Source organism: Rhyacophila brunnea, unplaced genomic scaffold (assembly GCF_057557595.1).
Source record: "Rhyacophila brunnea isolate RB1 unplaced genomic scaffold, BYU_Rbru_1.0 scaffold_10, whole genome shotgun sequence".
NCBI classification, from domain to species: Eukaryota; Metazoa; Arthropoda; class Insecta; order Trichoptera; family Rhyacophilidae; genus Rhyacophila; species Rhyacophila brunnea.
In genome coordinates this window covers 29,481,119-29,493,798 of record NW_028232752.1, presented here as the reverse complement: position 1 = coordinate 29,493,798, position 12,680 = coordinate 29,481,119, and the positions used below count along the sequence as shown (strand labels likewise).

Here is a 12,680-nt window from a genome sequence, read left to right as displayed (position 1 = left end):
GTTTGAGACTTTCACGGTTGTTTTTTATCGTAGTAGATTCTTGGGTTTCCACCGCGTGTACTTCTTCCTTCTTTCCTCGACGTTTCGGGCTCATTGCAGAGACCATTCTCGGCCATCTCTTGATAGTGGCCTCTGCAACGAGCCCGAAACGTCGGAGAAAGATGGAAAAAGTACACGCGGTGAAAACGCAAGAATCTATTACCACATATTGTTTTTCAATGTGTGTTTGGACCCAAAGTATGGATCTAATCGGTTGAGCAAATGGCTAACATTCATTTTTCGTAAATACAAAAATCTCCTAATACAAACTCCGCATTGTGGGGGGCCATCAATATCGTCAACTCAATACTACAAGTAGATATCTCTGATTTGAACATTGTTGGAAAAATGGAATTTCAACTTTACTAGATTAACATACCGGTAGTCCCAGAAGTACCCGACCTGACGTATAGATAGCAGTTTTTGTTTGAAAATAATGTCCATGATAGAAAGTACCAACCTTATAAAGCATAAGTTTGAAGTTTGACGACGCTACGTTGTTCAGTAATTATTTGTCAGTCATCAACAGTGAACGCTCTTAGTGAATTTGTAAACATGGAAAAAATTGGTCATAGTTATGTGATACAATACTTTCATTTGAAAGGCTTCAGTACAACCAATATCAAAGCGGCGCTATATTCTACTCTGGGAGTGTCTGCTCCTTTTTTACGACAGTAACATATTGGGTGGCTAAGTTTAAACGAGCTTGGACGAGCTGCCAAGACGAACATCGCAGTGGTCGACCAAATGAGGTGACCACGCCAGAAATAGTGACGAAAATCCACAAAATAGTATTGGATGAACGTCGATTGAAATTGCGCAAGCTAGTAGACATGGTAGGCATTTCAAAAAGTGCTGTGGGTACATCACATATTGACTGAAAAATTGGACACGAGAAAGGTGTGCGCAATATGGGTGCCGCGATTACTTACAATGGAACAAAAACAGTATCGTGAGGATGTTTCAATCGCGTGTTTGGCGAAGTTTCACAGCAATAAAGCAGAGTTTTTGCGTATATTCATAAATATGGATGAAACATGGGTCCATCACTTCACACCTGAGACAAAAGAACAGTCAAAACAATCGACTGAAAAGGGAGAATCGGCTCCAAAGAAGGCGAAGACAGTTCCATCTAGGATGCGCGTGGGGTAATTTTCATTGATTATCTTCAGAAAGGAAAATCAACTCTATAAGGCGTGTATTATGCACTTATTGCAGCGTTTGAGTGATTCAATCAAGAAAAAACAACCGCATTTGGCGAAAAAGAAAGTTTCGTTTCATCAGGACAATTCATCAGTTTACACATCCGTTATCGCGATGGCCAAAATCAATGAGTTAAAGTTCGAATTGCTTCCTCACGCACCCTATTCGCCAGATTTAGCCCTTTTGGATTATTTTCTGTTTCCAAACTTGAAAAAATGGCTCGGTGGTAAAAGATTTGCCAACAATGAAAAGGTGGAGTCTGCGGTTGATGGCTATTTTGAGGAGCTCGACGATTTTCACTATAAACAGGGTATCAAAGCTGTTGAACATCGAGAACATCGTTGAAAATCAAGTTATCTAGTTGTACCATTGCGGTGACGACATGATCCTCGTATGATCTTTGTATGAAAAAAATACGATGGTCTAGCCCTTTTCTTAAAATTGATATGTTTATTTGCACTTTTCACATAACTATTTTTTTTAATCAGATAAGGTAAACGTTAAATACTTCATCAGTATAGAGTCTTAGCTACCATTTACCTGCATTAACAGTCAGACTGCAATGCGCAGCAGTATAATAATATATTTACTCGTATCTTCTGAAGTGAACGTCAGATTTAATTAGTTAAAACTGTCATTAATTATTTTACTATATACATTACATTCGGTCACGGTTAGATTGACGTCTAAATAAAATTAGCATCGCGAAACACTTAGCGAAATTTAAATATGAAAAAGTGTATTGAAGAGTTAGAAGTAGTAGCCTTGGTGCGGTCACTGACGTTTGACCTTCAACCTGACCATCCAGAATGAATGTTAATTTTCATCTTCAAGAAGAATTTTCCTCGTCCAGCGCGTCTGTAAAAATGTTTTACTGCTGTTTTACCGCATTTATATTATGTACATAGACACGTCCCACTAGTTAAACGTGTAAAACACAGTATTTTCATATTTTCCTTTTGCATATTATAAATCCTTTATCTGTATGTATTTCTGATCTAGTACATCTTAAGTCGGATTTTACTGAGAATGGGTTGAGTAGATATTTTTTACTTAAATTATTGTATTTTTCAAGGTCAATTCACCATTCATAAAATTCAAAATTCTCAAAGTACCTACATGAAATAACATTAAGGCCATGTACCTACATCTTCTCTTTGAATGTAAGATACACTAGCTCTCAGGTTTAAAATATGAAATCAACTATTTCTTTTATTCAACGAATAAGTCACAAGATTTCAGAATGTAACATTCTATATACTGAATATACATAATTTAAAAACATCTCGTGCATATACATACTAGAAAAAATCGTTTTGTTAAACTTGATATGATGACTGATTGTAAGACTTGATAACGTAATTCGATAAGCATTTCATGTAATAACTACTAGTTAAAATTATCGTGATTCAATAAGATTCCCGTAGCTTAATTGGAAAAGCATACTGGCGCGAATCCAGCAGATACAGGTTCAAGTCCCGTCGGATGTCGTATTTTTTTTCTACAAAATGATTTTTTCTACATGCATGAGATGTAAAATATGTACTTACCCACTTCTACCTAGTTATGATAAAGATTCATATTTCCGCATACAAATTGTGCAATAGTTTATAAACTTTTACCGTGCTACACAAAATTTAAGTGAAAAGTCATTGTTGCATAGCTATCAAATTAAATATAGTTTGAACGGTTAACTTCCAATCTGATTCGATCCAATCATCCATAAAATGAATATATTATGCACCTAAAAGCCAGACTATTTTTACTACCTTATCTTCAAAAAGAAAAATTATCTAATTATTTTGGACAAAGTGTATGATAGCAATATTATGCGCAAAGGTTTTAGGTTCTGGATTAGGACCCTACCATAGTTCATACAATTCGATAGACTGACTGAGATTACGTGACGTGAAGTTCATACGAAAAAATATCCTTCACACATAATCCGACTTTTATTTACAAGATAGATGGCGCGCTGTTGTATATTTTTTTTAAACCTTTGCAGTACCTTAATCTGTATAATATATTCCTACATACATATACGATATTTGTGTCGCTAGATTTCAAAATCAGCCAAGTCCATAATAGATGAATAGGAGAAAAACAGCTTTTTGTTTTCTCAAATACACAGTCACAAGGGTGAAAGTTTATATTATTTCGAGTAAAGAATATTTAAAATTAAGAAATTCCACATTTTGATATTGCAGAAATGTTAGAAAGCAGTAGTTTTTCAGCAATTCAGAAAAAAGTCAAAAATACCTAAAGGTGGACTTGGCTGATTTTGAAATGTAGCTACACATTTGTCGTTGGCAATTTAAAATATTTTTATAGAATATGAAATAGTCAAATGGTTATATAAATATGTCAATATGCAACTAAAAATATTTTTCTCAAGAAGGTAGGCTTTAAATAATCGTCACTGTAATCAACCATTATAATTCACAAGATGTAATCCATTTTGATTATATTCCGTTGATTATTTGTTTTTGCATTTTGTTTATTAAACTAATGTACGAATTTTCTTTTGATTACAGGAGCTAGTAAAGAATACGCGTCAACCAGAATTGGAGACCATAGCTACATATTATTTCGATGGTCAAGGCAAAGCGCTTCGGCCGATGGTCGCTATCCTTATGGCCAGAGCAATAAATTACGACATGTACAGAGAAAACAGGTAAGTTCGTGTTTTTAAGTTACCTATATATAATTATCCAACTAAAAATAACTGAACATTTGTAGATTACACGTTAAATTGTACTGATTGTTTACTAGTACCTACCAGTTATAGAATAAGAACTAAGATAAGACTGAGAAAATAAGACTACCAAATTGTAGTCTTATTTCAATGAAAACAAATACGTATGACTGACAAAGCTTAGTGTGCACTATTTATGGCTGATCTTAACAGCATACCTTCACCCTTTGCCACTGGTACCTACACACTTATAGTACATTCCTTATAGTTCACATTTTTGTTTTGTATAGTACACTACTCGTATCGCAGCGCCAGATCGCTATGATTAGCGAGATGATCCACTCAGCGTCCCTCATCCACGATGACGTCATCGACCAGAGTGACTGCAGACGAGGCAAGCCCAGCGTCAACGTTCTGTGGAATCACAAAAAGGTCAGTCAACCTATTGCATCACGCCATTATCATAATGTCCTTAATTACGTTTCGAAGCGTTTCTGAGAACAGCTTCGCCATTTATTATCTATTGTGTGCGGTGTCCATATGCGATTGACGAAGCATTGGACTTTGCTGCATTGATTTTGTGCATAGTGGAAGTGTATTCGCCAAAGATGCATTTATTTTTGAATGCACATTGAATTTGATGCCATAAAACGTATTTTAATTCGAATTTTTGGTATACTTAACTTAATTAGATAATAAGAAATAAAATAAACCCTAACGTACATTACACCCACGATGGCTGCGCAGTTTAAGCATTGGTCTGTAACGTCGTTGGTTTCAGGTTCAAATCCTGCGTCTGGCAGGTACACATTGTTTTTAAATTTGTGTATGAGTCAGAGTATGGACCTAATGGGTTGAGCAAGTAGCTGCATCCATTTCTCGCAAAAACAAAAATCTGTTAATACAAATCTCCACCCTGTGGAGGCCTATATGATCTTATTAGGATCGGACCTGGTCGGGGAACGTACATTGGCAACTCTATCTCTTAGGATCATCATCATTTGGTGGATGCGTATTCTACGTAGGTACATAATATAAACAAAGATATTGCATACAATTAAATTCGTCTGTTCTGTGAATGGGTAGCCGAAATATACCCAGGCACACAGGATTCTTAAGGTGGCGGGGTTAAGAAAATGTAGTAGATGCCACTGACTTCCACATTTACTCCATCTACTACGTATAGCTTCTCGTCGCTTCAATCGCGGAATATAGCAATTTTACAGACACATTCCCCATACTCAGACACTCGAGTTACTGCGAGTTATTGCGAGGTGTCGCATCCACAAGTGGTTATCGAATAGTTTGTACCGTCCGCGCTGTCTTGTCTTTTAGACATGACATGGTGATAATCGCCGGTTGTCTGATGTGGTGGTTTGATTTATAATACAAATTAGGAAATCAATGACCATTTACCAAAACTCACCGTTGTTTTTTTTTCATTCACATTTTCGTTAAGATATTTCACCAGTGTGCCGTCGAATTCGTCAATTCCCCGCGTCCTGAATTACCTCTCGTCCACTGACAACTATCAAAAGTTGACGAATTTAGCATACCAACTGAGATAACCGAGTCTTAATACTAAAAATTACTGGTCTACTTAATACACCTATACTACAGGGGCCCGATTTCCTAACTATCGTCTCGTGTGGCACCAGACGACATGACGTAATTGTGACGTCAGCCAATACACGCTCGAGCGGGCGGCATGGCGGCTGACGTCACAATTACGTCATGTCGTCTGGTGCCACACGAGACGATAGTTAGGAAATCGGGCTGCAGTAATTGTAATAATATTTTAATATATCGAATCAGGTTTGCAATATAACCATGCATTTAAGTCTCTAATGAAATAAGTTACATAGTTCATGCTCTACGACTGTCTACGGCCTACGTATGCTAATGTTCATACAAACTCTCGATTCTCCTGAGTTCGTGTGAACTAAAATTATTACATTTAGTTAGTTTAGCGTTGGTATTGTTTTTTTTTGAAGTTCAAGTAAACAAGTGAAGCGTAAATTAATAATTTTTGATTTGTTGTTGTGTGTATATTATAATTATACAAAAACAGATTCCATCGATAGACATCTTAAGTGATGGGAAGCGAATGTTGTCCCAGTTTCTCTCGTAATGAATCGAGAACCACATTACAATGCATTTATTACGTAATGGTACGTCATGACCGGCTTCACGAAGTTGTATTTGAACTTACTCGTAACGATTATGCAAATCGTGTGTTTTTATATCGCGTCCAAGGTCCACGGGGTATTATTAAATTTATTTCAATTATTTGCATACTTATATCTAAAATGTTTATCTAATATATTGCCCAATACTAATCTACGAAAGCACAGAAGCATGGGAACTATTAATCTGTGTTGTAAAACACTGCAGTATTGCAATTAATGAATTAAAAGATCTAGAAATGAGATTGAACTTTATCTGCATGAGAACTGTGAACTATCGGTAGTGCACAGGTGGATAAAAATGGACCATGAACTACATATCTGCATTTACAATTTCTGCTATAGAAGTTCCTTACTGCAAAATAACATACTTTTGATAGACATGACAAACAGTGGTTTTAGTCAAGGCTCACTATACTCTGGCCGTAACATAAAACTGTAGGTACACTTCGATGGTAGTGCCAGTTATTTCTCAAACTTCGATTGCAATTTTATGGTAATAATTATTGCATATTGAAATAAATGGTAAAATAATTTGAACGAACTATGCAATTGAAAATCTTCATTTATTACGAATAGGTTAGGTAGAGTATACGTTTTATAACTTTGCACTTTATTTGCACTATTTACTACACTGATACGCCTCTTTGCCTGATAACATTGCATACAATTAGATCAAATGATATTTACTTGTATTAATATAATATGTAGTACCAAATAAATAAATATGTAATATGTATATGCAAAAAAATATATTTAGAATATATCATATATATACATCATTTTCATCCTAGAGCCTGAGTGAAAAGTTATGAAGCGTATATTCACACCGTACTGTGTTCGAATAATATCAGTAACTGGCACTACCGTTGTAATTAGCAATTCAGGCCTTAATTTAGTCTGCCTTGTTTTTTAGTGGATGCAAAAATATAATATTTGAATAATATTATTTTGTACTGGAAACAAAAAAGATTCAATCGCTTTGTGTTTTTAATTGACTTACTGTATTTCTCGGACATTTATTACAAACATTTAAAAAAAATTACCACGCAATAAAATTGCTAATAAGTATTAGGTGCTCGTAATATATATACGTATCGGCGTTTCTATCAATTCCTTTGTTCATTCACGCACAACGTTGACTATTAAATGTCAGTAGTTCGTCTACCTACCTATTTACTTGATAGTATTTTTTTTCGTTCATGGCTTTGCAATTTTCTTGCTCTAATAACCCTGGTTCACAGTTTTAGCTTTGAACGTGAACGCGTGTTTGTTCAACTAGCAATACTCTTAGTACCTAAATAAATAATATTGGCTCGATTCCTGAAAGCGAAATTTGTTTACGAGTAGTTCGTTTACCTCTTACGCGGAGGTTTTTTTTGCTATATTTATATTCACTTTTTTACGTAGCATTAGTTTGTTATTAAAATTATAGGTAGGTACGACATAACCTATAGATTTTATCGACATTAACCACTTTCATGAACTGATATAATTGGTTTTAGAGCAAATATTGTATGCTTTGAACGACGCAACGTTTTATTAAAAACCCACTAATGAATTTGAAACATCATTTTAGCTATCAATTAAGATCTAACTTAAGATATCATAATTCATTTTGTACCTTAATTTTAAAATTAAAATTTAAACTTATTTATTTTCAAAATAGTAAACATTACAAGATATAAATGTAAAACGTTCAAAACATGACACAAAATAATTAAAAAAAAATACAGCGCACGATGGTAGTAAATACAAAAATTATAAAACAGTGGGTAGGAAATAAATAGAGTATAGAAATAGTATTTTTTGAATTTATTAAACAATTTCCATCATCACTTATCATCATTAGCCGAGGTCGATTCAATGCTATCTTCTTCGTCTAGCTTTTCGCTGTCACGTATATCCGCCGAACTTTATGGGTCGGTCGATCCGGCATCTGGTTTTTTAGTCGACATTGTGATCGTTTAGTGCCTTTCGGGTACCACTGTGTGACGGGAATAGTCCGGCCCATTGCCACTTAATCTGCACGATGGCACTTATCATACTGCATACTCGTATCTGCCCTTTTTATTCATTGGTGGTAACCTATATATCGGTGCATACGTATACTGATAACCTAAGAGTTTTGGTTGAATACAGACCAAAGAAAATTAGCTAAAACTATACAAAAACATCATCATGCCTATATTAACACGTGAATCGGAATTCTGGGCATTATCACAAAATGTAAGAGGAACCTTGTTATATTTGAATATAGATTTTGGGTATGTTCTTCGGAGCAAAATATGGCACATGGCGAGGGAGGTGGGAAGGTCTCCTTCTATTGTTTCACAAGTAAAAGTGGACGACTTCGTTGAGCAAGCCATTTATAAATGATTGAAGACACCCAACAACCGATGCTCGTCTTTAATAGACCAGACGAGAAAGTGAGAGTTGGGCGAACGTAGACTGTGTGGAAAGATACACAGCGTCCCCGAAGCGAAGGCAAGTGGACACTAGCAGAGATGTTTCCTGCAGGCCAAACCCCAAATTGTAGTGTCGAGAATATAGTATGATTTAAAAATGTATCCTTATACCATATAAGGATAATATTTTCGGTATGTCTGTAAAAAAATGTTTCAAACTAGTACTAGTACCTTTGATTAAAAAAATATATCAATTAAGGACACGTCTGATTATTATTAAATTACGCTAAACACACTAAATTAAAAAACTGTTAAAAGTATTCTTTACCACAAAAAAATGTTCTGAACCACGCTACGCTAATCGTCCGACATCGGGAGATATGATTTACTTTAAGGGGGGACATGCTCGTCGAAGGTCAAAATTGAGTTTTTATTGTATATTCAAACCATGATCCTGGACACTCCTTAAACGTTGTAGATGATATATTTATATAATTTTGAAGCCTTATTATCCTTTATAGTTATTTTAAACATTTGATGACTGCATGAAGTATTTTTGTTACATAAAATAGTATTCTTTTAAACCTCTCGCTCTAATGTTTTAGAATATAGTCATATTTCGGTACATAACTGTGCAGTGGTGTTCAGATTTTTTACATTTATTAATTTTTAAACGCATTTATAAAACCATTAGCATAATTTATTACGAGATAATTTTTGTAAAATATTCACGATAAAAAATTATATTGATAATCTCTGTGATCCCAAATTTGACAAGAATTAGGCATTTTATTATTCAAAAAATCGGCAAGATTAACACATTTGAAGATAAATCTAAAGATACTTATTATAAGCTATGTCTTTGACCATTCAAGTGTGATAAACATCTTATGAATAATGATTGCTTTATAATAATTATTGACCTAAGAATAAGGTAGTGTTTTTTTGAAATACGCCATTTCTTTTGTCATTCCCCAGTGGTTAAGCTACATCATACGGCCGTAGCAATAAATTGACAAACTACAATTGAAGTAGGGAGTAAAATGATATTGACGCGCGTGTTTGAACATGTACCGTTTAAAAAAAAATAAAAAAAAATTCGGTTAGGTACATGTTCAAACACGCGCGTTAACATAATTTTACTCCCTACTTTAATTGTAGTTTGTCATTTTATGGCTACGGCCGTATGTTGTAGCTTAACCACTAGGGAATGACAAAAGAAATGGCGTATTTCAAAAAAACACTACCTTATTCTTAGGTCAATAATTATTATAAAGCAATCATTATTCATAAGATTTTTATCACACTTGAATGGTCAAAGACATAGCTTATAATAAGTATCTTTAGATTCATCTTCAAATGTGTTAATCTTGCCGATTTTTTGAATAATAAAATGCCTAATTCTTGTCAAATTTGGGATCACAGAGATTATCAAAATAATTTTTTATCGTGAATATTTTACAAAAATTATCTCGTAATAAATTATGCTAATGGTTTTATAAATGCGTTTAAAAATTAATAAATGTAAAAACTCTTAACACCACTGCACAGTTCTGTACCGAAATATGACTATATTCTAAAACATTAGAGCGAGAGGTTTAAAAGAATACTATTTTATATAACAAAAATACTTCATGCAGTCATAAAATGTTTAAAATAACTATAAAGGATAATAAGGCTTCAAAATTATATAAATAGATTATCTACAACGTTTAAGGAGTGTCCAGGATCATGGTTTGAAAATACAATAAAAACTCAATTTTGACCTTCGACGAGCATGTCCCCCCTTAAATTAAATGATAATTCTTTATTGACAATATTTTCCATGAAAACTTTATAACGATCGTTTGAAATAAATGTTTTGATAATTTTAACACCTGTTGCATTATGATTGAAATATTATACATATTCTCTGTGAAAGTTGACCATCGACAATGGACATTAACATTTCACATTAAAATCTATTATTTTACGAGTCATTCATACTTGTAGATGTCATAACCACAATGGCGTGTTTTGTATGGCATGAACTGCGTCTAATGGTAAATGTATTGTTTCATCTGTATTTAAATGGGTAAATATTAAAATAATAATGTATTCCGTATAGGTGCTGGCATAGAATAGAATATGTAAGAATTTGAAGGGAACATTGCGCAAGTTTCTTAATCAATTGTCCACTCCTAAAAAATACGAAACATTATCGAGTGATTGATCGCTCACGATATCCCTCGATAGCTCTCGAAGATATCTTTTTGACAGTTTTATGTTAGCGTTTGATATACATTATATTGATAATTTTATTATTCACTCCCATGGTTACTCTTAACTTAAAGTTAACAAAACACCCTTTAGTGCGCGCCGACTCCAGTCTTAGGTAACTGGTCCTGACACATAGACAAAAGCTGACAACTGGTGATGATTCACATTAAAACGTAGGGATTCGTGATACGCCTGTTTTAGACGGGGTGTAGTACAGGGCGGATTGGTTTGTAAGGGCGTATGTTTGTAGTATTAAAATCATCTATGTGACAATTGAAATTTTACAGGAAAGACAAAACACTTATCCATAATCACAGATATGAAGGTAGATTTTCGTGGCATAATAGGGATCATAGTACATTAAGGGTTTTATTAAAATATGCACTCTAATATAAATAAACAGGGGTGTGGCATATTGTCGTATCACTGATAATAAAATAATATGGGTATGTATTGTGACAAGCATACTCAATTTGTTAATATTGACGCCATTCTGTCTGGTTTGCAACAAGCAACGACTCGTGGTGACGATGTCTCACGTGTTATTTGCATGACTAGTTTTAATCAGAGCTTTTATTTTCAAGCGCTTCTACCTCATTACACACAGACTTGTTCACTGTATACACACGTTCATATAATTATAATATATGTACCTACAAGAATATGGGAGTAGTTTCAATTAGATGCAGCATATAATATACGAGGCAAAGCGATCGTAAGAAATCAGTGCTTTGAGCATGCATGCATATTATGGGTCGTTTATATATTGTTATGACGTCACGTCCCAAAGAAGAGTTTGATTAGGGCCATCATATTATCGAAATAAGAAATAGCGATACCTGCCCATAGTTTATCATATTTATGTATTATAATTGTTACAGTAAGTTAGCCGTCTAAACTGTCCAAACGGTCTATCTCGCTCTAAAAGTTATCACAGCCAAGAGATGTGCTGTTAAAACATAGCACTTTTTGTCAGTTCAGACCGTTAACTTATTGTAACAATTAACCGATTCATTACATAAATGTGATAAACTACCTTATATAGCCGCCGATAGCAGTTTTGTATATAGAATAGATGCGCTGGTGTCAGTAGTCGGTATCGAAAATTATCGATATTTATATTATTATGTACGACGGCCATAGCATCTGATGTACTATGATGATTGGTAACGATGAGTTTAGGGGAGGATGTGGAGGATGTGGAAAATGTGATACCTATCACAAAATCAATACACTATAAACTCTTTCTTATACCCATTAGTATGGTAAATATTTGCACTTTTTAGTTTGTATGTTTATGAAAATTACTTATTATATATTAACCCTTTTTGTACACCTCTTCTTCTTATCGTGACATCGCCTGATGCAGGTTGGCCACCATCGCGCTCCACCAAGCGATATTTGTATTATCATCTGCTACCCGTTAACAGTTCAGTGGAGCTGCACTCGTACCAATCGCGGAGGTTTTTAAGCCACGAGATTCGGCGTCGTCATTTGCTACGCTTACCGTTGATCATTCATTGGGTGACAAATTGGGGAATGCTATACTTTTGTCCTCTCATAATGTTGCCGAGGTACTGTAGTTTTCTGGTTTTGATACTACGCAGAACTTTTCGGTCCTAGGAATTTTGAGGATATGTCTATACAGCCACTCTCTCAGCCATTTCGAGAGCTTCAACCCCCACTCGACAACACTAATAAATATAAGTTATAATATTACGGAAACAAAAACAATTAATTTTGGTACCCATGTCTACTTAATACTGCTCACCATGTCACCATGCGGTGAAACACGTACCTATATTGAAATACTTTTTTGTACCTATAGGTATCGTGAATACCAAGTGATGTGAGTGAAGAATTCAATTTGTTATTTTGCACAGTTACTAT

The 12,680-nt window shown here is 34.5% G+C and overlaps 1 protein-coding gene across 1 annotated transcript in view; it reads left to right on the top strand.

Moving 5' to 3' along the window:
* The window catches only part of qless (decaprenyl diphosphate synthase subunit 1 qless), a 251,390-nt gene that overhangs the window by 177,012 nt on the left and 61,698 nt on the right, over positions 1–12,680 (top strand). The window contains exons 3-4 of the mRNA XM_085948813.1: positions 3,777–3,916; positions 4,228–4,369. Coding sequence (XP_085804939.1) covers positions 3,777–3,916; positions 4,228–4,369 — 282 coding nt within the window. The remainder of the gene's footprint in view (positions 1–3,776; positions 3,917–4,227; positions 4,370–12,680) is intronic.